Consider the following 26513-nt stretch of genomic DNA (forward strand, 5'->3'; position numbering starts at 1 on the left):
GCTTTTTGCTGCGTGCCGCAAATGAATTTATTTCTTCTTTTTCCACCCTTTTAAATTTCTTTTTCAATTTAAATTGTCCGACGGCGGGCAACTAACAAAAAAACGAAAAGAAAAAAGAACTCGGCATAGCAAAGCTTTCTTTTAGTCGATTTCGGCTGCTATAAATTTGTGCATGTTTTCATTAGTTGTCAGCGCTGCTTTTGATGATTTATGCATGTTTTTTGCATCCATCCACTTTGCACTCGGCGGTGGCAGAAACAGAAAAAAATATCTATTAAATATTTAGTTGATATTGCAAATGTTTTTAGCCCATGCAAATGACTACAGCGGCCATAGGTCAAGAGACATAAAATATGTAGTTCATATGAATATACTTTTAATGGAGAAATTTTAATGCATTTTCAAGTTATATATTAAGTGTATTCTATAGATTAATGATATACATATTCAAGTTAAACATAAATAAATTTCGCATTTATCAGCTAATGTAACTCGGCTTAATCATGCTGCATCTTAAGAAATTATATAATTCCTAGCTCTTACATTCTTGAGCTATAATAAGAATATAATTTTGTCAAATTTTAATTGATTAAGAAGACCTAAGTCGAGTATGAGCTCCGTCGTCTGATACAACAATACAACAATAACATTAAGTAAGCTTTATTACATCATATAATTAAAATACCTTTATAATACATTAAAATATTTAATCTTATTATAATTGTAGAGGCCTCATGTAGCACATGCCCACACGTTCCAAGCGCCACAGAAAATATAGCCAAGACAGCAGCCGCTAGTCTGCTTTACCCACCAGCTGCTCTGGCATCGAGGATACAGACTGCTTCTCGAGCTGCTAACGATGTGGCTGATGGTAATGCTGATATGTACGGCCTTTTGAGTACGCTGTTTGTGCTGCCGCAGCTTCAGTTACGGCTTTTGCTACTGCTGCTCCGGTTGCTGCTGCTGCTGCTGCTGTTAACACTGATGGCTCTAATGATTGTTTGTCAAACATGCTGGTTGCTGTAGGAGTTGCCGCCGTCCCTTGGCTACTGCTCTGTGTGCGCCCAGGGCTTCTTATTGAATTCCAGCGGCGCCTGGCTTGTCCTTTTGCCGACATGCACAGGATTTTAAAATGCCACATAAAGGCGCACCAAGCGCTGCGACATGAATTCCAAGTTGAAATGACAAAGCAAACGCCGAGAAAAATGGCAGCGAAGAGCCAGCCGAAAAGTATAGAGAGTGGGCAGAGAAGATGTAAAAGAAGATGTAAAAGCAAGTGAGCCGCTTAAGGCTGACATTTTTGGGTTATGCTGCGATGAACCAATGAACATGCCAAAATACTCACGTGCCTGGGCATGCAAATCCTCTAATGGCTGGCGATGTGGGAGTTGGCGCCGGCACCGATTGAGAGTTAGACTTGAACGAATTAATCGTTCAACCTAGCCTGGACGAGACGGGCGGCCAACTTTGACCTGGCAACTCCCAGTTTGAAAATAAATTAGTTTGCCGCGTGGGCGATTGGCGACGCAAATCTGAAGTGGGTCTGACAGCGGTTCCACGCAGGGAGGTAAGTTGGATAGCTGGGATGTGTTACCAATAATTTACTGGAATTAGAAGCATTCGAATTTTTAAATATTTAAGCTTGTGGAAACCTATCGATTTTGGTAGCTGGTGGCAAGTGGAATGTGGCATGAGGCATGTGGCATGCGGTGCATATTGCGCCTGCTCGAATGGCGCTAATTGAAGTGGTTGCCTCCTCAATGTGTGCAGCCATCAATTACTCGCACTTCACAAATGCTTTTTCGTGCTATTTCGCGTTAAAAGCATTTACACAGTCCGTCATCACATTAGCGCCCAAGCGCTCCAGTAAATTGTTATTGTTTTATGTGTACCCTAACCAAGCGGAAAGGGTACTTGAGCCATGTCGAAGTGGTTGGCACGTGTAATTACGAGGGGTAGCTGCAGGGCTAGCCTCTTCTACTTATCCAGCTCAGCACTCTCCAGCACTTTTATATCCACTTGAATGCGCTTTCCCATCATCAACGTTACTGACGCTCTATTTTCTATTCCTATCTGCTCTTTCTTATCTCTCTGCCTCTGTCTTGTTGTAGCTTCTATGTTGCACAATTCTAGGCTGACCATTTCGCTTTACAGAAATAAAGCTGACATCAATAAGTGCTGAGAATGTCTCTAGAGTAAAGTGTATTTGAGTTTCCATCTGCTGTTGGTTAGCTCCATGCACCATTTGTTCTACTGTTTCGTGTTTTTGCTGTTGCCGAGCACCTGGCCCGGCTGTCCAGTTGCTGACATGTCGCAGCACTCGCCGCTTTGTTGCTGCCGCCTTTTCGGCTACTTTGGTGCCCAAAAAGTTGTTAGCGAGCTGTTTGCTTTGAGCAACATCTATTACAATGAGGTCACGAAAAGATTTGAACTGGCCCAGCAAACACTTATCTACTGGATGTTTGTGCTCAATCTATTCGCGTGGATTTCCGTGGTTTACTCAGCCGGACCTGATTGCCAAATTGATGGATACCTTCACTTGCTATACGCCGCGCCCTGCGTTCTCTATATGTGCAAGCGACCATGGCTGCTAGAAGAACTCAATGCAATGGTTGGCGTGCAGCGGCAGCTGGCGGACTGGCTCTGCTTTCGGGTGGTGCGCGTTTATTGCTGGTCTCTGCTCATGACCGTGCAGCTGGGGTGGACAATCTACTGGCAGCTACAGCTCTATGATTACCGAAGGCTGCTTTGTGTGGCCTTCTGTGTGCTCTGCTGTTATCTGCAGCTGCTGCTGCACTTCAATTGCTTCATTTGGCTATACAGCAGCTATTTGGCCATAAATCGAATGCTCGCAGCTTCCTTGAGCAAGCGGCAACGCGTCAAGTTGCTGCACAGAGTGCTCGCAATGCAGCCAGCGCTGCACAAGATACAGCGACACATGACGCATTACTTCAGCGTTTATTTGTTATCACTCTGGGTGCTGATGCTGCGCAAGTTGCATTTGGCTGCCAGACAGCAGTTGGAGCTGCAGCAAGGCGTCGTCATCGTTCACTTGCAACTGCAGCAGCTCACATACGCAGCAAATCTCTTAAGCCTGATCATTATTTTGATGTTGGCTGGGCGAGATTTTCGCAATGAGCGCACAAAATTCGAGTCGAGCCTGTGGCGCGCGCTGCAGCAGCAGCAGCCACAACTTTCCTTGCCACAGCAGCGCAGACAATGTTTGGATGTGGTAGATCTAATGGTAAGCGCTGGGGTTATTGCTGCCATTAACAAAACTTTTAATTCATTCCCATCCCTTACAGCTCTGCACTGGCAATCGACCAGATCAGCTGCGTAACAAGCGGACGCTGCTCTGCCAGCTGCCCGGCTGCCCAGTGACTGCCACAGCACTGGGGCAACTGCTTTGCTGGCTGCTGCTAAGCCTGCCCCTAATGCTAATACTCTTTAAAGAGCAATGCACAATAAGCTGGGACCTTAATGTTAGCAACTGGCACAGAAATTTGACCAGCTATAAGCTGCCTGGTTGGAAACCTGATGATACCAGCTATCCAAGCCTTGATACCAGAAATTTAAGCTGGTGGTTCAATTGAAGCGTCTTTAAAGTGGGTGCAAGTTTATAAAATTAATGTTTGTGCATAAGCATTAAATAAATAAGTGAGCAATAGCAACTGAAGTTTGACAGAGTGCTTTCTGCTTAAAAATTAATCCATAAAGTAGAACGAGTGCAGCTGAAAAATCAACTAAATCAAACTCAAACTCAACTCACTCTCTCTCTCTCTCTCACACACACAGATTTACACATACAGCGGAAGCTAAGAGTTATATGAGGCTGATGGAAATCTATTAAGTCTCTTTATGGCTGAGTTATGAGAGCTGCCAACCTAATTAGCTGCTGTCCCATAGGCTATAGCCGTGCAACATGGCGTATGATTAACACGACTAATGAACGCCTTCCGCGCTCAGCTGTAAATGATTGAATTAAAACTCAGTTGTCCCCCACTCTGACTAGGCATAATCAATTCAATTATGCCCAAGCTAAATACGAAAAAATTAGAAAAAAACAGAGTTCAGTTCATTGGGCATGGGTTAAACTTTTTGCTAGCTTGAGCTCTCATCTTTGGATTCATTCGAAACTATTTGCCTGCAACTTGTGCAGTTGACTGGAAAATAATGTCGATTAGCTGCATTAGGGGATGCGGTGCTGACACGCCCACTTACTGATAAGCCACGCCCAGCGTAAACTCCGAGCATAATTGGATATGGAATATGCTGTACCAGTTGTAGGCGTGGCCTGGTCTCACTGCTTGTAATTTGACAAAATTTGCCAAAAAGCAAAAGCATTTAGTATTTAACACTCTACAACATTCAGTTGTCAACACAATGGCAGCCATGCCAGAGTATGTGGAGGGGGCTGAGCGCAAAGTGCGAAGAGTTTTACGTATTGCAATTTGTGCAAAATGCAAATTTCCTCACTGATGACAGCGGCAATTTTGTGCACCATTGTTGTAACAGGGTATGTTTGTTGCTGTTGCTGCTGTTGTTTGTATACATCCATTGTTTGGTCATACAAACAGACAGTGCTGTGCAGTTGAGTGTGGCCATACAGTAAAAGGCTTGAGCATAAACAATGTTTACTGTAAGAGGAGTTTTCTATGGAGCCGGACAATAAACAACTGTCTGTGGGGAACTGTTTCTATGCATATGCACAGTGCTGTGACAGAAAGTCTGGCACGCAACAATAAACACAACCGGAGCTGCAAAGCAGCAGCCGAGCCACACAGACTTTTCCACGCTGCCATGACACCATCTCTCTCCCTCTCTCTCACACTCTATCTCGCTTTCGCTTTGATTAACAATGATGTGCATTATTTTTGCAAATAAACTTGGCCAAGCCACATGAGCTAGCGAAGGCAGTGAACAACTTTCTGCCTGCTGTTGTTGTTTGCCATTTTGTATGCTGGGCAATTTGGCTCAAGTTGCATTTATTGATTTATTACAATGACAGCTTACAGCTTCAATCATTGTCAGCAGCAAGAATTTCCGAAACACACACACACTAAGCACATACCTCATGGTTGTCATAATTGCGCATTTGGGTGCAAGGTCTTGGCGACGACTACTCGTCCTCGCATTCAGATTCACATTCCCCACAGTCCCACACACACACACACACGAAGGCAAATGGCAAACGGAAGCTTTTAAGCAAACAGGATATGCTGTGAGCAGCTTTGGCTGGGTGGGGCTAGAAGGTGGCACACAGGATCTAGCTAGAACAATAGTACGAGCAGTTGCAAGTCCGGCTTGGAGGCAGCTCTGCCAGCCGAAATGAAAACAAAACATTTGTTATGCAAAGCCTTTGATGTTGTCCTTGGGCGCACTGAGTGCAGGATGCAGCCAACAACTTGTCAATGACAAAATCAGCTTCCCATTAAACAGGCGAAAGAAAAACATTTTCCCTTTTCCATACTTCGAATGTTGTTAAAGTTATTCGCTTTGAGCCGTTGCCAAATGGGTCAACAGCGATTGTGTAGCAGTAACTTTGTTGTGCACACAAAAACTTTGGCGGCTTAGGTCCAAGAAATGAACACAGACACACCTACACAGACACACACACAGAGAGAAAATAATTAAGGTCCTTCAAGCTTATTGACTTTTTCTCGGGCGTTGCTGAAAAGTTTTGTGTGTTCAAAAATTCAGTGCGCAGGGCAGATAATAATTAGGCGCAAAAGGAAAGGACAAAGGCCAGGAAGTGACCAGCAAAAAAAAAAGGGACGCTCAATAAATAAATATGCCTGGCAGCAAGGCTGGCGAGTCCTTTAGGGCCCGCAACATTTGGACAGAAGCGAGTGCAGGTGCACTTAGCAGGCGATTGCGGGATAATTTAATTAGGTGCCGCCAGCAGGCACAAGGATAACAGGATAATGATAACAAAATAAGCAATTCAGCCAACCAGCTAGCCAGTCCTAGTTCCAGCCCCAGCTCTCTGGACTGCGGCGATAAACAGGCGCCATAGCACCGTGATAAAATGTGCGGTAAATTAAATGAGAAATGGCGTCGAGGCTGCCTAGGCCATTATAAAGCGTGTAACTGACCGATAACAGCGATATCGGCAGGCTTATATAAATTGCAGCAGCCCAACTTAATTGAGTTGCCCCTCCAGCCAACGAAAACTCATCCCATTCACCATTAGCTCTGTGTGTGAAATGGCGAACGTAAGTGCAAAAGTTGTCGCCGGATGTGGAGAGCACAGGTAACAGCTGGCCCCACTGGCGATACCTAAAGCTGCTCGAATTGAACATAATTAGCTCGCAAATTATTCAAGCAGCAATTAAATCGACCCAAAAAGGATAATGGATAATGGATAATTCAAGTTTTCGGCTACTAATTAATCGCAGCTGCCAACGAAATTGAAAATTCAACAAATTGTCAATATAAATTTAATTATGAACTTAAATCGATATAAGCCAGCCCATAAAAATAAAATTTATTGTTCCTAACAGGAGATACCCTGTATAAAAAAGTATAGTATTATATATAGGATAGTAAGTAGAAGTATTTTAATGTTGAACAACTCTTATCAGTAGATACCCTGTATATCATAGTATAATAAGGCTTAGGGTCTATTCTATACAACTCCATTTACTACAAGCTACCCCTTATTCACGGTCGTTCAGCTACAGGGCATACAAATTGTGGCTGTTATAGTTAAAGACTTTCGATTCCCTTCGGCTTCCATCACTCCCCGTACAACCTGAGTTGCAGTCAATGGGCGACTGGGAACTGGGAACTTGCAACTTGGCTGCAACGCTGCGTTGTGGGTAAGCATGCATGTCAAGCACATAGCCACACTGCAAAGTTTGTTGTCCCAGTTGCAGCTGCACTTGTAAGTTGCATTGCTAGCCGTCAGCTGCACGTGTGTGCGTGGGTGTGTGGGTGTGTGTTGGGGTGGTTGTATGTCGCCCCAAGCAGCGCCTTGGTGGCCTCGTTTCATTTTCTTATGCAATAATTAAGTGAGTGCCAAGCAGAGTCAAGCGTGAAGCGCAACGCGTTCTCATTTGCTATCAAATTCATGCGTAACGTAATTGTGAAGGGACGAACCAGCCTGCAATTGTGTGCGTGTGTGTGTGTGTGTGTGAAAATTATTTTGGCCAACGCCTGTGTAAACTATGCACGCATGAGAAATCAAAAGCAGCTGCCCTAAAGTGCCACAAGTGGCTGGCAAAATGGCGTAAGAAAATGTAAAGAGAAAAAAATTACGACAAATGTGCAACACTAGCAAAGGCTTGCAACACAGTTACTTAATCGAAGCTGCGGGCCGACAACTCTGAAGACTTCATGAAATGAATGGCGAGCTGCATATGGGCAGGTCTCTTTGTAAGTTGTATGTAGCAGACAGAGAGATTGACCGAGGGACTTCGAATCTTAAGAGCTGAATGTGGGGACCACGACTTTTCTTTCTATATTCCTGAAGCTTTGCTGTGACATCTCTGCCCATAGAGACTTGTTTTCGCTTGGGTAATACTGAAATCTCCAAGTGAATAACTCTGTTTCGAATTTCTTAATAAAAACCCACAAACTGTGACAATTTCTATGACAGCTTCTGTTATGTCTATTAAATTATTTTCCATTCCCACGCACAATCAAATTTCCAAACAAGCTACAAGTTCTTTAAGTAAACAAACTTCATCTCCAGGCGTAAGTCAATAAAATGTATATACAATAACAGTCAGCGTCCATGTATCCATGTGAATAGCTTTAAGTTGGAGCATTGCTAACTATATTCTTAAATACACATACGAGCTCGGATGGCTCGTGGCACTCGTAGTTTTCATAACAAGGACACGTAAACAGCCACAACACGCATTCACTTAGATGGCCATCAAAATGCGAGCACTTGAAATCAAATGTAAACATCTATACTTGTGTGTGTGTGTGTGGGTGGGTAAATTCTTGCTCGACTGACATTCGCCGTTGCCAAGTGTTAGCGTGCGCGTACGTGTGTGTGTGCTTGTGTGTGTAGTTTTTGCTGCTGCGACACGTAGTTCCGCTCATAAGCCAAAGGCGAGAGCTTGGCAGGGGCGCAAAAATATTTTTAACATTGTAACGAGATAATATTTTACCATCATACGATATTCGTGCAAGTCGCTGTTCTTGCGCCTCTGTTAAATGATATTACCTGTAGCAACATCAACCTGACAGGCAGTCAGTCAGGAAGGCAGCCAGGCAGCGACGACGATGACGACAACGACGTGCCCAACTAACGGAAACCGGATGTGCTGGCTTGGCAGTTGTGAAGTGATGTTTAGGCCAGGCCAACGACTGCGAGGACTGCGCTAGCTCGTTCAACGTGCAAAACTTGCCCATAGGCATCATCGAGTGCCACTTTTTATGGCTGGCCGTCTGTGCAAGTGCGCCTAGTCGTAGTTGTTATGGCCCACAGGCGGCTGCCACGAAGCCACGCATTTTCTATCTTCCTATACGGACCTGGACGCACTCGACGCCCTTGGGGGCAACAGCTGCCTATAACTTGTGGCAGCATAAATCGCTGCTCAACCAGCCCACCAGCCCCCAATCGCCTTAACTTATAACTATATGGTGGAACAATAAAGCCATATTGGCAATTTAATGTGCTGCAAAGTATACGAGGATCTGTGAAACGACAGCACGCATACGACACGTTGGCCGTCTGGCAGTGCATTCTAAGCAGCTTAACCATGCCAGCACGACTATAATTCTCACATCGATTGCTCGATAAGCACGTAAACAGCCTGAGCACTGAGCACTGCGTTCCCACTCACAGTGGGAAACGTTGCCAAATGGCAGCTGCAGCTGCAGCTGCAACAAGAATGCAGCTGAATTGAGCTTTGTTTGCTGTTGCATGCATATCTTGGTCGATAAGACCAACACGTTTGTACATTATTCCCGCCCCAACACACCCACACCCAAACACACACACATATATATAGATACATAACAACTTCATTTTCAGCTGGATATTTCGCTTGCCAAATGAAAACCTGGCACAAAACATTTTTTTAGTTCTCAAAATTTAACCGAGGGTTGCACTTCTTTAGACTTGCTGCTGCTGCTGCCACTGCTGCTGCTGCTGATGCTGCTTCTAGCTTCTATAGTTATTTGCATATTTGCGTTGCAATTTTCGTTACAGCGTGTAAATTTGGCTTTATATGCAAGGTGCAAATCTGTTTAGCGTGCCTCGGCTACCTCATGCCGCCACAAAATTGAGGCGCATTAGGATGCATTTATGCAAAGGCCAATGGAACTGGCACAGAATTAAGTCAACGGCGTGTAAAGTAGCTGCAAGCTGACATCCAACAGTTTGCTTAACAGAACTTGAAAAATAGAGTAATAAACCCAGGCGAAAAAGGGTCGGCAAATTACAAAATCAACGCAAAATTGAAACTTTGAAGGACGAACTCAATAAAGCGCTTGCTAATCTGTGCCCATTTGCATTAAAGAAATCCTTTTATGATTGCTTTCTCAATGGCTATAGATGCTGTCCGAAATATGCTCGTAAATGTCGAAGCTCTTTATAATGAGAACTAATCAGTCAAACAGCCAAATCAAAGTCTGCGTTTGTGTGTGGGTCTAAATAAAAATGCAAATGGCTTACAACTTTTATGGGCACATTATAAAATAAACTGGAGTGAGATCTGAGTTCCGCAAAAGTCCATAAAACAAACATCAGCAGCCAGCGGCACCTAGTTAGGCTGTAAAACTTCTCGAAGAGCGAAACGAAATACAAATAAATTTCAGTTCATTGCTTGTTGCTGTTGTTCAGGTTGATGTTGCTGTTGCTGTTGATTTCTGGAATTGCCAAACAATACACCGAAGAAACCATAAAATCTGTGGCAGTGCAAATGAGGAAGACACCTAAATAACTATAAAGTTGCCTCTGGCAAATGAATTAATTTATGCTTAGACAACGCGGCGTATGCGCAATGTCGAAAATTTCATTTTGGGTGTGCGTAATGAATTATGAAAGCATTTGTGCTGCCAGAGACGTGCTAATAACTAAAGTCAACGCAAGCTAATGCTGTTGACACCACACACACACACACACACACAGATTTGCTTGACATTACGTATACGACACGTTGGGCGTTTGGTAAAATGCCAATTGACTTTAATTGCGCTGCCTTAAAAAGTCATGCACATGCACAGGGAAGCTTAGTAAATATTACTATGTGTATTAGTGTGTGGGAAACATGATGTCCCAACGAAATGTCAGCAGCTGTGGAGCAGCAGTCGAGGCAGTTTCATTAGTTTCTGGCTGGAAGCCATCTCACTGCATTGACTCGCTGCCCTGCTGCTGCACAGCTCTGCGAAATTTAATTTTCAGCACACTTGATTTTTAAATGGTGCCTCTGGCTGTGGGGTCGGTGGATAATTTGTACCAAAAATGTCTCCATTAAATTGTAAAGTGTAAGAATATTTTTACTGGCCTCTGCGAGCTGTTAAATGTTATGAATTGGCTAGCAAAAGGGGTGAAATGCATGTAAAATGCGTTTGTCGCTGCAGTCAAAGGAAAGGATAAGGTCGAAAGAACATTGTGTACATATCAGCAGGCAGCATTCAGCATACACCATTCAGCATTCAGCATTCAGCATTCAGCATGTAGCTGTTGCTGCCCGAAGGACATGCTGAATGCGTGTGCAATCTGGCAATAAATATTTTATATTTACAATATGCCCTAGTGTGTGCTGGGTATATCGATTCGCAAGCTTACGCTAAGAAGCTCATGCAAATCTCCGGCCATAATACCTTAAAGTACATAGGTATATATATGTGCATACCTTCTTATGCCCCACAGCTATATGTAAGAGTAAGATTTACTTTAAAACTCTTTTAGTTTTCACAAACAGTTGCAAGTCATGTATACAATAGAGCAATGGATCTGCGCTCCGAGCGCTTTCCCAAAGAGTGAAAACATTTTCTTAATTTTCCTCAAGTCCTGCACACATTTATATATATATAACTATCGACCCTATCGGCCCGGCTGCAGGCAGGAAGCAGACGTCTTTGCTGGCTTTACTGCGCTGCAGTTTTTGTTGCTGTACTTAATGGGCGTGGTTCATGGCTCCGGGCAGAGCTGTTGGGCAATTATACATACAGCTATTTCGGCTGTCATTTTGGTGCTATTCGGGGACCATGTAGACCCGTAAATAACTGCGCAGATACATTTATAATGTTACCCACTTCTACAAAGCATCCGTTTATCTGCAGCCTAGCGACTCTTTCGGTTGCTTAATTCCCTGCAATAAAAATGAGCTGAAACTAACATTTTATGACACATCTTTCGTCAGGGCAATTAAGAGTATATGTATGCATGTATAACGTACGTACTAACAAGTGTAATATATGCGCCTAATGCTATCTCCAAGCATTCTATTTAGCTTGTTTAATCTGTACTTTTATGTGTATAACATATATATGACTAGATAGTCTATTTTACAGCTCTTTCAGTAATAAAAAAATTCATTTTCATTTATTTTTTATTATGTCTGCCCATCAAGAAAATTAACTATCTTGTATCAATCTAGAGCAGAAATCATAAATATTTGAAAGCAAATCAGCTGAACGTCATTTACAGCGTATCTACCAGTTGTGCATATCCGTCTGACTCTACCTACTTCTTTTTAACTCTTTCACAAAGTCAACAGAAATTTAAGTGTGGCTTTAGTTTCTTTTTAGATTAAACATAAATTACAGCTAAGAGTCTCTTTGAGATATTGAAAGCTTAAACTCGAATCACAAAGTATTGCAGCTAGTTCACTTTTTTTCTTTTACAGAGAGGCCCTTAACATGATTGTGACTCAGCCATTGGGATTGTTTGATTAAATTTAGTTATCTTTGAGCCAGTATCATGCAGCCATAGGCGTTCGACTGAAATGTTCTTAGTACATTTTTTCGAAATTTGTGTCAAATTGAAAACTTGATTAATTAAGAGTTTTGTCTTTGATTTGCTAATTTTGTTGATATCAGTGCCAAAATGTAACTGATTTCGACTTCCTTCCAAGTTGATAATTCAATTTGTGTGACACACACATACAGAGAGACAGCAGCAGAAAAAGACAAAAGCAACATCTGTTTTAGCATTTCGGCATGGCTGGATGCCTAGAAGAAGTGGCTTTGCCATGCTATTATCGTTTATTATTTTGGCAACTAATTAGCCAAACTTTTTGCTGTCTCTTTGTTTTATTTGGTTCGTCTTTGGTTTGGGTTTTGGTTTTCTTTCCTTTTTTTGTTTTATGTTTTTTTTTTTGTGGGCAGGCTAGCACGTTTGACGAGCCGTGTCAGGGAAAAAGTATAGCCTCAATTTTCTACGTGCACCCCATAAAGTTTATGTGTAATTTTGTTTTACAAGCAATACGGCCAACTTGCCGAATGCTATTACAAGTTTTCAATTGTGTTAGGCCGACTTTCTGCCCAAGTTTCGAGTGCGGCATTAATAAACCATAACTAATGGGCATGCGAGTCTGACGACTGACAGCAGCTTAAAGACAAAAAAGTTAATCTTTTTTGCAATTCTCAAGTATTTAAGTTTGAAAAATGTTCAGCTAATGCGGCAGCTGGAATTTAACACAATAAAATCGTAGAGCAACTAAAGAAGCAGAAATCGAATGAAGCGCATAAAAAGCAAACAAGTAAATGAAATTTCCGCTCGTGTGCCGGGCATAGGAAGCCCTCCAAATAGGCGACAGGAGCTGGCCAAAGGACCAGCACGAGAAGAAGCACGAGGATGAGGACGAGGACGAGAAGCTTCCAGAGCGACTGGCCGATCGTTTAGTGGCAACACTAAATATGCTTCCTGCCAGGCTGCCAGGCTGAATGCCGGTATCAATAGCAATAGCAGTTGTAGGTGTTGTTATATATACCTGCAAGCAAAGGTGGCTTTATTTCGTTGTTGCCGTGCACAGAGGCAGCCGAGTGAAGTGTTTGCTTTTCGTTTGTTCGTGTGCAGTTTAAAGTGCCCGGAAATATGCTTAGCTTTATGAGTCCATTTGCTGCCTAAACTTCTGGCGTCTAGCCACGCCCAGCTGGCTTTTACTGACGCCCAATCAGCTTAGTGTAAATTACAGTTGTGCCCGCAGCAGAAAGTTATTTGCCAGCCAAAGTAACTACCACATAGAGCATTTTAGATAATATCTTTTGATTAGTGGCAACCGCAAAAACTTTAATTAAATTCGCACACAATTCGCTCTCTCTCTCTTTGTATTTCTCTCTCTGTCTCTGTCTTTCTGTCTCTCTGTCTGTATGGAAACTTTGTGCCCATGTCACCAGATAAGTTCAACGACGCGTAACTGTAGCCTAGTGTCGGCATCTATATGCCACATTCCCCTCCCGCTTCCCTCTCTCTGTATTCCATACAGTTTTAGGTCCTGCACACGCATGTCAGACTGGGCAGCTGGTAGCTGCCATTGTTTGGCTGTCGACTTTAAGTTTTAGAATAAAAACTTAATAGAAAACTTTGGCAGAGCAAACTTACCGTTAACTTCGACTCTTCTTCAGAGTCGGCCAAAACTAACTAATGAATTAATTAGTTGATTTTTCGTGCTCAACTGCGCAAAAGTTGTGTTGAACCCAAACTAAACCACTTTAAGTTGTTCGTTAAAAATTCATTCATATTTATTTTATTTTTCATTTAGTTCTCTTTGTTTGGTTTTTCTTCAGTTTAAAGTCATGTTGGGTTCTTTCACAATATATATGTATATATAGGAGTATAGTTATGTAACCCTCTAGATGTCATAAATTTGCTCACAGTGAGCACACGGCAAAGGCAAAGGACAGTCAGCGCGACGCACAACGCAACACACTCAAACACATACACACACACAGGAACACAACGTACTCGTAACTCATATCGAATTGCACCATTTGTTGTTTGTCTCCCTAGAGGATATTGAATCACTTGTGTTGTGTTCTTGTGGCTGGTGTTGTTGTTGTTGTTGCTATTTTGGTTGCTGGTTGTTGTCCGTTGTCCGTTGACTGTCCTGTGCCCGATGCGCGTTGTGTCCTGGCGCAAATGTCATGGCATTTTATCGTTTGACGCTTTCGAATTTGATAAATTTATCACAGCTTACAAAAATAAAGCGCAGGAAATCATACGAATTTATGCAAATTATAAACAAATTTCTTTCATAGTTTATGTAATGGGCCAATGAGGTCACAGGCCAACAGCCACGTTCACGCACTCAAACATCAAGTTTGTCTTCGCTCGCCCCATTCTGTCTCAGTTTCGTGAACATCGCTGTTGCCGGACGCATATGCCGAACATTACATGCCCTTTACAATGGGTACATTACAAGTAGAAAAAGCTAAATAAAAAGTTAAGAATTCATTAAAATACAATTGAAATAAGCTTAACCTAACCTAAGTTTCATTCGTTTTTTGTCATGGCTATTTGTTGGTGTTGGTGTTTGTGTTTGTTCTGTTTTGTTTTATGTTTTTGTCTATTTGGAGCTCTTCTTCTTCTTGGGCATTTGCGCCCAGAGACGGAAGAAGTACTCATCGCGTTGAAGCAGCCTGCCACGGGCATACGAGTGTATGTCCGCATCCATATTGTGATCCCGCAGCCAGGAGGACGTGTTGCATGTGCTCATCTCTGTGCGCGGCTCATCGGGCAGGCTGGCATGACCTGCATTACATGAAAGTTATTAGAATTAGCCATGCTTAAAATCTTTGTGGAGATAGATATTTCTACATACCCGCTGTCATCACTTTGTATGGCTCCTCGGACTCGAGCGGTTCACTCAGACCAATCTCATTCTTGGCGAGAATGCGTATCATGTACTCGTGATTCTCTTGCAGGTCTCTTATCTGGAATTTCTGCACACCGGCTGGCACCCGACCGACCTCAATCCACATGGACTTCTTCATGTCACGTATGGCTATGTGATAGCCGAGCAGAGGCGCACCACCATCTGACTCGGGTATACCCCATTCGAATACGTGTGCATTGGCCGCAAGCACTCGGGCCTCCAGTGGAGCAGTTGGTGGCGATGGTACAGCTGGTTCAAGAGTGGAAACGAATTAGAGCTGCGTTAACTTGTCTAGCCAAGCTCAACTTACTTGCGTGTGTCTTAAGCGATATGCTTTCCGTGACGGCTGGTGCACCTAATCCAACCTCATTCTCCGCTGACACACGGAACCAATACTCGCACTTATCCTTCAGATTGTCTATGGTGTAGTGCAGCTGGTGTGCATCCAGTGTAATGACCTTTGTCCAGCTGGTCGATGTTGAAGAGCGTTTCTCCACGCAATAGCCTGCGGGTGTATAAACGAAAATTGTTTCTGTTAATGTCTCCATTTGGTTATTTGATATAAATTTTACCTGTGATTTCGGAACCACCATTTCTGGCTGGCACCTCCCAATCGAGAGTGACGCTGCGGCTGGTTATATCCGGCGCTCTCAGATTTTGAGGAGGCGAAGGCGGCGCTGGAGTGTGATGCATAAATAGAATTATTAACAAAAAATAATTGCAATTCGAAAGACGCTATGACGTACCCATGTTTTCTTGGTTATTCGCTGTTTAATAATTATTTAGCAAAGCGAGGCATTAGTGGCGTTAAGAGAGAAAGCAATTTGCAAAGCAAATTAAGCAATTATCATTATTTGAATTTCCTATCACTTACTTATCTTGCGTCCAACAACAATCTTCTCTGTTGTCTCGAACGCGTCGCTGGTGCCAACCTCGTTTCGAGCGTAGATTCGGAACAGATAGCCCTTGTTTCTCACAACTTTGTCGACGTGAATGTTTGTTACAGTGCCCGTCGTAGTGCCCAAGGAGCGATAAACGGTTTCAGTCTCTTCCCTTATTTCCACAATGTACTCAATTATCTTGGAGCCACCATCGCTCTCCGACGGCTCCCAGGATAATGTGAACGAAGTGTCGTTCATGCCAGACACCGCGGTGGGCTCACGTGGTGGCGTTGGTTTCTCTGCAAGTTTAACAGAACATTTCCATTTATTTACTTTCTCTTTGCTAATCTTATTATACGATACGTACCGAACCTCTTGGTTATGGTCACAGGCTCACTCTCAGTTGGTTCCGATTCACCAATGGGATTAATGGCGACCACTCGGAACATGTACTGTGCATTCATGGAAAGTTTTTGAATGGCATACGAGTTGATGTCCTTGTCGAAGTCGGAAACCTTCATCCAAACATTGTTCTGTACGTCGCATTTCTCCAGCGTATACTGCTTGATTTCCATGCCACCATCATCGATTGGCGGCGTCCATTCCAGGGTAATTGAGTCCTTTTTGATGTCTTTCACCTCCAGGGATTGTGGCCTGCTCGGCTTGTCGATCACTTGAACCGTGCATTCCGCATAGCTGGAGCCCGATTCATTTGTGACCGTCACCTTGTAGCGACCAGAGTGTTCGCGTGTTACCTTCTTAAGGGTGTAGGTGGAGCTGGTCTCTGTGGTTTCAATCGTGACTTGCTGGGTGGTGGACTTCTGTTCGACAGTCTCCTTGTGCCAGGTCACAGTAGGCTGTGGATAGCCACGAACTGTTGCTGGAATGGTGAGAGTGCTGCCAGTGCGCAGTTTTTGGGACAAATATTTGTCCTCAATCTCAACGGTTGGCTTCTGCTGCAGTTTCAGTCTACACGATGTCTCCACGGAGCCCTTCTCATTCGTAGCCACGCACGTGTAGGTGGCCTCAGTCTCAATAGTTGTCTTTTCAATAGTGTATTTGGCAACACGATTCTCGTAGCGCAGGCTGCTCGACTCGAAGACTTCGCCATTCTTCTTCCATGTGACAGTTGGCTCTGGAATGCCGCCAAACACACAGGACAATGTCACTTCCTTGTTTAGATCGCTGACAATATCCTGCAGAGGCTCGCGTACGCTGGGCGCTTCGGTTTCCACCTTAGGCACCAGCCGTATGGGCGACGAGATGGGTGAGGGTGGCGATGGACCAACTTCGTTGACTGCAATCGAACGGAACACGTATTCTGTATCGATCTTCAGCTTGCTGATGGTATAAGTTGTGTCCTTAATCTTGCGTATCTCAATCCACCTAATGAAATAATCGTTTTGGTTTGATTTCAGGCTATTTATTATAAAGATGATACTCACTTTTCTTGTTTAACATCATGATACTCCAGAATGTATTCTATAATTTCAGACTTGCCATCATCTTCAGGAGCCTTCCAATAGAGAGTTATTGAATCGTGCATCACCTCCAAGGGCTGCGGTGTGCCGGGTGCCGTAGGTTTACCTAAAGTTTTGACACAGGTCTAAGTTTCCGCATCGCTTAATTTGTAATTAATTTTGTATACTTACGCATAATGACCAAGTGCAGGCTGGCTTCGGCCTCGCCCACGGGATTTACAAGTTTAACAGTGTACTCGCCCTCGTCATCGTCAACGACCTTCTTAATGGTCAGAGTTGCGGACTGTTCATCAATTGTGGGTATGGTACGTTTTGACTTGGGAATGACAACCTTGCGGGAGGTCCACTCGGCTTCGGGTGTGGGCGCTCCAGTGTACTTGACAGTGAATGTAGCGTCTTCATTCTCCTTTACTTTGATGGTTTGATCCTTGTCAGAGGTAATCACGGGCGGCAACTTGAGCTCCTCAACGCACAGCTTACTGCTGCTAGTGACATTTTCGGCAACACAGCTGATCTCACCCGCATCATCATCGTCGGCATCATGAATGACCAGACGTCGAACAGTGCCCTCAACGAAGACTTCATGCTTTTTGTTGGGCTTGATGGGCTTTCCCTTCTTATACCAGGTAACTTCGACATCGGGCTGCGAGAGCTCGACAGTGAACTCGGCATCTGTGGTCTTGGTGGCCAGCGTGACGTCGGGCAAACGAAGTACAAAGTCTACCAATGGCTCCTCAACTGTCAGTTTTGCCTTGGAAACTTGGTCTCCCACTTGAATGGTGTACTCGCCCACATCTTCAGGCTTAGCCTTAAGAATGCGTATAGATTGCTTTTTACCATCAATCGTCAGTTGTATGCGCTCATTGAACTTGATTTCTTTGCCGTTCTTAAACCACTTAACCAGAGCATCGCCCTTACTCAGCTCAATATCGAATACGGCATTCTCACCCTTGGTGACGTTGACGTCCTTCAAGTGTTTTACAATCTCCGGTGGCAGTTCAATGACAGTCAGCTCTGCACTGCACTCCTGGCCCTCCAGCTTGCACGTGTACTCGCCCTCATCGTGAATTGTTGTATCGCGTATTACCAAACGCCTCGACTTGCCGTCCTTGATGAACTCGCAGTTTTTGTTTTCTGGTGTAATTTTCTCGCCATCCTTGTACCAGGTGACTTCTACGGCTTCGGTTGTCAGCTCAACATCCAAAATGGCTGTGTCCTTTTCGGTAACCTCATAGTCCTCCAGGACTTTAATGAAGTCCGGCTTACGCTGCAGCACCTCCACAGTGGATTGTGTCTCCTGCTTCTTAACCTTGCACACATAAGTACCTGAATCGCGTAGATTTGTATTCCTAATGACCAACTTGTGTGTCTTGCCATCCTCGACGACAACGCGGTGATCCATGCCACTCAGCTCTTTACCATTGAAGAACCATTTGGTAGAAACCACATGCGAGGTTTCGCACTCAAGAGTCAGAGATTGCACCTCCTCAATGGTAATGGTCTTCTTCAGCTTCTTGGTAAAGGTCACCTCATCGACTTCAACGATCACACGCGCACCGTGCGATGTTTTGCCAATGGGATTGCTGGCAATACACTTGTAGTCACCCGAATCGGTTTCCGGATTGGCGTCCTTGATAATGAGCTCAATATTTTCACCATCGTAGATCTGCTGTACGCGCTCGCTGGAATACAGTGGATTGTTGTTGAAAAGCCATTGTACCTCGGGTACTGGGTTGCCCGAAACCTTAGCAGGTAAACGAATCTCGCCCTTCTGTGGCACCGACTGCTCCTCAAAGCGCTCCACAAATAATGGAGGCTCTGCATTGCCACTCGTCGGTTCTAGTTGGAGATGGAGTTAGTTTATTATTAATATTTGTGAAAATCAGTATATTTTTAGTGTCGCTAAACATACAACAAAATAACGTACCTTCAATTGTAAGATAGGCAGTGGTTTCCACACTGCCCAATGGATTGACAGCCTTGACCGTGTATTCGCCCTTCTCCGATTTTTTGGGCGTTATCAGTGTTAGGGTGTGTATGTCTTTTTCTGATTTGGCATTCTTGATGGGCTTGCCATCCTTGTACCACGTTACCTTGGGCGCTGGATTGCCTACAATTTGTGTCGAGAGCACAACGCTTTCACCCTCACGTATGACCATATTTCGCAACGGTTCCAGAATTTGTGGAGCTTCCTTATCCGAAGTTCGTACCTTCAGTGTGATAGGCAAACGAGCTTCGCCTTCGCGATTTGTGGCAATCACTTCGTAAGTACCTTCCTGAGATTTCTTAACCTTTGTAATATGCACAACACTGCAGTACATATGCATGTCCGATTCGGTTACAATGCGAATATTCTTGATCTCTTCCTCATCAATATCTTCCCCATTGAAGGTCCAAACGATGTCAGGCTCGGGCACCGCGACAAGGCGGCACTCCAAGATTACATTGGCGCCTTCATCGACATATTGTGCCTTGGGCTTACGCGAAAACGTTGGCGGTATGCCCTCGAGTATGTCAGCCATGGAAGATTCACGTGACATGCTTCTGCGCGAAAGTGCCGTGGCATCTGAGCCATGATCCGATAACGGACTCTCGACAATCAATTCGGTTGTGCTGGAAGTGAAGCCAGCGGCATTCTTGGCCACGCAAGTAAACTTGCCAGCGTCTTCGGGGAAGACTTCGCGAATTATCAATGTGGCCACATTGTCCTCATCGTAGAACATTTGGAAGTCTTGCGAGGGCTTTATGATAGCTGTTTCGCGGAACCAAGCGATTTGTGGTCTTGGATTACCCTCGACCTTGCATTCGAACTGCACTGTATAGCCGTCAGGTGTATGAATTGGCTGTAATTTTTCAATAAAACGCGGTGCAATGGGCTTGTCCTGAGGTCCTGGTCCTTTATAGGCGCACAAAATCACAAGACATTAAGATAAGTGTTAATAACGAGACAGGACAATGTGAAAATCCCTTGTTAGACAACAACATTTAGACTAATATTTTACTTACTTTCAAACACAGGTAGCTTGTCAATCTTCTCGTGCAGCTTATTCTGCACATATTGGGCGTACTCCGCGGGCTCCATAAGATATTGGGCTGGGACCCAACCTTCTTCTTCGGTAATGCTCTTCTTGACATACCACCATTCGGAGCTGTGACGTCCTACAACCTGCACCTTTTCACCCTCAACTAAGTTAATGGCCTCATCGTTATCGGCAATGTAATTGCAAATGGAGTACATGATATTCTCAGTTTGAGATTCTAGAATGAATGGAATGTTATTAAATTCTTGGTAAGACTAAAATATCGATTAAAATATTTACCTTCCACATCCATTTCTCTGGTAATGTTAAGAGAAGCGCCATCTGTTTCATGGTAAAGGAATGATTATTAAAATGTGTTTAAAAAAATAATCTTTAGTGAAGTAAGTATACATGTATGGGTGGCAACAAAAGATAGTTATGCATTAGCTACTAACATTTACGTGTGCTGGGTCGTTTTACCTCATTTTTCTAAGCTATTGCCATATAAGCAGTTGTGCAATTTGAATCGAATGAGAAATTATTGCAGCTTGATAATTATATAAGTTCTCGAATGATAATATAAGCCAATAGAACTTACCTTCATTGAAAAGTTGTTGTACAATTTTACGCTTCTTTTTGAATGTTAGAGAGTCCTCATCATAGGTAACTGAATCACGTTTGGCATGTCGCAGACCAATTAAGAATTGTTCCTCTTCTTCGTCTTGGATCGAGTAATGTGGTTTGGGCTGTTTCTTGGGCTTCAGCTTGAAGTCAACCTCATCTGGAGGCAGCTCTTCAACCATGTACTCTTCAGGCTCCTCAACTTCGTCGATGGTATCCTCATCGTCGTGGATTTCCTCAATTATTGGACCTTCACCATCATCATAGTCTTGCAAAATTTTGATCCTGGCCTCATCAGTTGCTTCAGAGTAGGTCTTCTTAATTGGCTTCTTAAGTTTTACTTTACCAGACATTGACACTTCCTCTTCAGCATAGGAGTCAAGAGCAATATTAAACTCTTGGTCCACGTCCTCCTTGGTCTTTGTGGACTTTGCTCGGAAAGTGACATTTTCAACTTCAGAGAACTCTGGAATGTCCACCTTCTTGCGGCGTTTGAGCTTCTTAATGGTGTATTCCTGGTCTTCTTCATCGGTGATTTGCATTTGTTTTGGTTTGGGCCGTTGACTAACCACAAATTCTTCAACGTCATCGCCTTCTTCGTATTCTTCTTCCAGGCGTTTTATAGACAGCTCCGCTGCAGCTTCATCAAGGGTTTGGGGCTTCACCGGACGCTTCTTAAGAACTGTAGCTGCTTCTTCGACGCCTTCGGTAACAGTATGTGGCTTCTTGAATGAGAGGCTGAATTCAGTTTCTTCAAGATCTTCAACAGTTGGTTGGAAGGGTTTCTTTGGTTTCCTTCGTATTACAACGGCTTCATCAATGATTTCCTCCTCTTCAATCTCAAGTGGTCTCTCCTCGATGACGGTTTGCTTAAGTTGTAGCTCATCTGCAGCTTCCTCAACTGGTTTTTGAGGCTTCTTTTTCTTCTTGAGCTGCACAGTTTGGTCGGATGTTTCCTCTGAAACCTTCTTTTCTGCTGGTAACTTAACATCTACAGAGAACTCTTCTTCCTGCACCTCCTTTGGAGCCTTGGGCTTCAAAGTCACTTCAGCTACAACCTCCTCCTCTTCTGCAGGAGCTTTTGGTTTCTTAATTTTGAAAACGGCGTCATCAACTGTTTCCTCTGGTGTTGGCTTTTCTGGTTTCTTCAGTTCAATTTCTTCTACGACTTCCTCCTCCACTATTATGGGCTCTGGAGTAACTTCTTCCTCTACCTTAACTGTCAGTTCTTCAGCAGCTTCCTCCACAACCTTAGACTTGGGTTTCTTCTTAGCAATCTTAACTTCCTCCTGTACTTCTTCTGTCTTAGGTTTTGGTTTAAGGGTAACTTCAGCTTCCGGCTCTTCAATTGGCTCAGCGACCTTTGGCGTTTTCTTTTGGAATCGTACCTCTTGAACATCTTCTACCTCTTCAACTTCTGCTGGAGCTTCAGGTTGGCTTTCCTTAATCGTGAACTGGTACTCGGTGGGCTGCTCTACGGGCTTTTCTTCAGGCTTTTCTTCCGGTTTCTCTTCAATTTCTTCCACTATTTCAATTACTTCTGGCTCTGGTGCAGATTCCTCGATCACAGTGACACTGAGCTCTGCAGCTGCCTCATCTTCTTTTACTGGTTTCTTCGTCTTCTTCTTAATTTTAGCCTCCTCTGTAACCTCTTCGACTGGTTGCTTTTGTTTAATTTCAAAAACGGCTTCAGGCTCCTCGACAACCTCAGGCACAGGCTTTTTCTTCTTCTTTTGAATAGTGAATTGTTCTTCCGGTAATTCTTCTACCGTTTCTTTTTGCTCTACAACCTTTTTCTTCTTGGGGATAGTAACTTGTTCTTCTGGCAATTCCTCGATAGTTTCCTTTGGTGCCTCAGACTCTTTAATGCTAAATTGATAGTCTTTTGGCTTTTCTTCAGGTACTGGTACAGAGCTTTCTTCTTCGACTGTTTCTATTTCCTCAATCTCCTGGACTAGCTCTTGAGGCTCGGAAATTTCATCAATAACAGTTATCTTAAGCTCAGCAGCTTCCTCTTCTGTTGGTACTTCGGGTACAATGGTAACGCTTTGAACCGCTTCCACTTCATCAACAGGTTTAGGAGCGGAAATGCTTATCTGGGCCTCAGGCTCTTCTGTTACTTCTGGTTTCGGCTTCTTCTTACGATGAACCTTAACACTCTCTTCGAGAACTTCCTCAACAACTTCACGAGGCGTCTCTTCAATCACTCTGACTTTAAGTTCTTCGAATGTTTCTGGTTGTGGCTCTTGAACTATGGGCTCTTCTACCAATTGCTCTTCTGCTGGTATTTCTTCCACAGGCTTTTCAACAACTGATTCTTTCACACCAATTTCATATGATTTGTATTCAACAGTTGGAGCTTTCTCTTCGACTTGAGGTTCTTCTACTACGGGCTCTTCAATTACTTCTTCTTCAACAGGCTTCTCAGGTACTATTTCTTTTACACCAATTTCATACGACTTGTATTCAACAACAGGAACGGACTCCTTTACTTCTGTTACAACCTCCTCAATTTCCTCCACTTCGGGAATTTCTTGAGGTATTTCTTCAGTGATTTGGATCTTTAATTCGTCTGCAGCAACCTCCTTGACCTTCTTTTTAGGTTTCTTTGTCTTTAATTCGGCTACTTCGGTAACTTCTTCCACTGGTTTGCTTTCCTTCATAACAAACTCGGCTTCCGGCTCTTCAGTAGCCACAACGGAGGGCTTTGCCTTTTTAACAGTAAATTCAGCTGCAGTTGGTTCTTCTGGTTGCTCGATTTGTGAATCAGAGACTCGAATTGTGTATTCCTTTGGTGCTTCTTCGACAGGGATAGTTTCCTTTTCAACAATCTCTATTTGTTGTTCTTCAACTACAACCTCTTCAGGAGCTGCCACTTCTTCAACAACTTTAACATCAAGACTAGTAACCTCTTCAGTTTTCTTTGGCTTCCTTGTTTTCTTTGGTTTTATTTCAGCTTCTACATGAGTCTCTTCAGTCGGCTTTGGTTCTGTCATGACAAACTCAGCTTCGACTGGTTCAGGTTGTTTTGGCCTTGGAGTAAATATTGCTTCGTCGGGAACATCCTCAGTAGGTTGTTCTTCCTGCACGATTACTTTCTCGGCCTCTGTTTCCTTAATGGAAATTTGATAAGAGTCAAACTTCTCTTCTACCTTTGGAGCTGGTTTCTTCACCTTTTCTTTAGGCTTTTCTTCAATGACTTCTTCCGGTTTCTTTTGAGGAGCTTCAGTTTCAGTGACTTGGAATTCGAAAGATTTTGGTTGTGGTTCTTCGACCTTTGCTTCTTCTTCTACAACGACAATATCTTCTTCTTTTTGCTCTTCCGGTAGAGTTTCCACTTCTTTCACTACACTTTCGACAACCTCCTCTGACTTCTTCTCTGGCTTCTTTTTGGGCTTTTTCTTTACAACGACTTCTTGTTCCTCTACTTGCGGTTCGGTTATCTTTAGTTCTACTTCAAACTCTTCAGCTTCTGGTTGAGGTTTTTGAACAGGAATCAGAACCTCAGCAATTGCTTCTTCTGGTTCAGGCTGTATTTGTTGTGGCTCCTGAAGAGTGACTTGGAATTCTTCTGGTTGTTCTGGCTTAGGCTTCTTCTTCCTGGTAACAACCTTTTCTTCAACAACTTCCTCCGTGGTTATTTCCTTTTCATCAAAGTCAATCACTTTAACTTGGTGTTCCTTTGGTGCTTCTTCCGGTTCTAAGACAGTCGTTGTAATTTTGTACTCGACAGGTATATCTTCAGGAACTTCAGTTGGTTGCGGCAGTTCTTCGACGATTTCAACCTCAGCTGTTGGCGCCTCTTTCGGTTTCTTTTGTTTAACCTTTACTTCTTTGGGCTTTTCGATATCTTCGGGCTTTTCAGTGACAGCCTCTTCTTCCTTAACTGAGACTTCAAATTCTGGTTGCTGCTCTTCAGCTGTTTCTTCCTCCTGTTGTTGTTTGGGCTTCGGTTTTGATTTCTTAGTCTTCTTGACTTCATCTTGAGGGATGTCAACCTTTTCTTCTGGCTTGGGATCCGAAACCGTTGCCTCTGCAACAACATCTTCAACTACTGGCTCTTCAGCAGTCTTTTTAAATGGTTTCAGCTTGATTTGAGAATCAGTTTCTTCTGGTGCTTCACTCTCCGGCTTGCGGAACTTAATTTCAGCTTCAGGAACTTGTTCTTCTTCCTTGGGTTTTCCAGGTACGATTTCTGTAATAATCGTTTCTGGTTCAGGCTTCGTTTTTTCTTTAGGCTTGTACTTGGTTTTAGTGGGTTTCTTTTGTTTTTCTGGTTTTTCTGGCTGTTCGACTTGCTCAAGTTCTTCTGGAACATATTCCGGTCGCTCATAGTCGATTGGTTCAAATGGTTCAACCTGTATATCCTGTTCCCTTGGCTCCTTTGGTTGCTCTACAATCGTTACCTCGGCTTTTTCCTTGGGCTTCGCTTCAATTTCTTCTTCAGTTTCCTTGGGCTTTTGAGGTATCTTTTTGAGTGTAACACTTTCTGGAGATTCTTCTTCCTTGGGCTTTTTCTTACCCTTTCCAATCTTAAGTTTTACCTCATCGGGACTTTCCTCTGGTTTTGGTACCTTTTCAGGCTTTTGGTATGGTTGCTTTTCCTCAGGTTCCTCTTCACTACTAACATATTTTTCGTATTTTTCAAGCTCGACCTTTTCTAAGTCATCCTTTATCTTCTTAATTTTCTTGGTCTTGTGTGGCTTGAACTTAAGTAGCTCCTCGGCTTCCTCAATATTGCGTGAGAGATCACCATTCTGCTTCACTGAACCAATGTCACTTAACTTTGGTACAAGTGGTGCTGGCGGATACTCAACCATAACCATACGAGTCTTAAGTCTGAATTTGGGAAGCTGCACAGTTTGTTCTTCTGCTGGTTTTTCCTTTCGTTTTCCAGGCTTTAGCTTCACCATCTTAGGTACTTCAGCGGCATCAACGATTGTGACCTTTGTTGGCTTCTGTTCTTTTCTTTCTATTTTCATTGGTTCGAGACTAGCGAATTCTGGTTTCACTTTCTTGGGTATGTCGAATTCGACCTTCTCATATTTCTCTAGCTCTGTTTTCTCGATTTCTTGCTCAAGCAACTTCTGTATCAACTCATCGTGTTCATTGGTCTTCTTTTTCACAACCTTCTTTTTCTTTGTCTTTGGCTTCGTGACGTCCTCAACAGTATCTTCTGTAGTCGGCTTTTCATCCTCCTCTTCGACTTCTTCGACGATTGGTTGAGACTCTTCGACTTCGGAAACTTCATCGATAACTCTAACTTCCAAGATTTTGTCGGGCTGTTCTTCTTTTTCTTCAGGCTCTTCATCAATTATGCTTATGTGATAATCCTTATAAGCCTCGGGTGCTTCACCTGTTATAGAAATTTATATTTTAAGTAAAATACAATTCTTGCGGCTATAGCATGAATCCGTGCATTGCCTTCGCAGAAGAATGCAAGCAAATCGTTGAGCTTGATAAAAAAATATTTAAATATTTACAGCAGTTTTACGAAAACAATTGAACGATGTCCAATATAAAATAAATTTCCTAAATGTTTTAAAAACTTTACATATAAGTATTTCGAAACAGTTAGTCATTTTAAAGATAGTTTTTTAGTTATAGTAATGTGGAATTTTGATTAGAGAAGGCAAACAAGAACTTTAGTAGACTTTTTATTGAATTTAATAGCATGCAGTTTGGTGTTTCAAAATATTGGATAAGTGTGTTTATGTAGGTATAAAT

At 43.2% G+C, this 26513-nt stretch overlaps 2 protein-coding genes across 3 annotated transcripts in view; one reads left to right on the top strand and one right to left on the bottom strand.

Annotated features, from left to right (window-relative positions):
• The first annotated feature begins 2308 nt into the window (after positions 1-2308).
• Positions 2309-3593, top strand: LOC111603068. The gene is made up of 2 exons (XM_023320526.2): positions 2309-3244; positions 3306-3593. Exons 1-2 carry the CDS (start codon positions 2309-2311, stop codon positions 3591-3593), a joined length of 1224 nt encoding a protein of 407 aa, XP_023176294.1.
• Positions 3594-13640: 10047 nt separating this feature from the next.
• The window catches only part of LOC111603056 (titin-like), a 56276-nt gene continuing 43403 nt past the window's right edge, over positions 13641-26513 (bottom strand). For both annotated transcript variants that reach the window (XM_030225973.1, XM_030225974.1), the window contains 13 exons: positions 20764-26142; positions 20466-20507; positions 20152-20403; positions 19073-20041; positions 17317-18984; positions 17110-17251; positions 16032-17050; positions 15658-15963; positions 15530-15550; positions 15356-15460; positions 15094-15288; positions 14730-15032; positions 13641-14659 (listed from right to left, as the gene is read on the bottom strand). In XM_030225973.1, coding sequence (XP_030081833.1) covers positions 14475-14659; positions 14730-15032; positions 15094-15288; positions 15356-15460; positions 15530-15550; positions 15658-15963; positions 16032-17050; positions 17110-17251; positions 17317-18984; positions 19073-20041; positions 20152-20403; positions 20466-20507; positions 20764-26142 — 10586 coding nt within the window. In that variant the 3' untranslated portion in view covers positions 13641-14474. The remainder of the gene's footprint in view (positions 14660-14729; positions 15033-15093; positions 15289-15355; positions 15461-15529; positions 15551-15657; positions 15964-16031; positions 17051-17109; positions 17252-17316; positions 18985-19072; positions 20042-20151; positions 20404-20465; positions 20508-20763; positions 26143-26513) is intronic.

This window comes from Drosophila hydei, unplaced genomic scaffold, assembly GCF_003285905.1.
Source record: "Drosophila hydei strain 15085-1641.00,03,60 unplaced genomic scaffold, DhydRS2 tig00000001-arrow-pilon, whole genome shotgun sequence".
In the NCBI taxonomy this organism is placed as follows: domain Eukaryota; kingdom Metazoa; phylum Arthropoda; class Insecta; order Diptera; family Drosophilidae; genus Drosophila; species Drosophila hydei.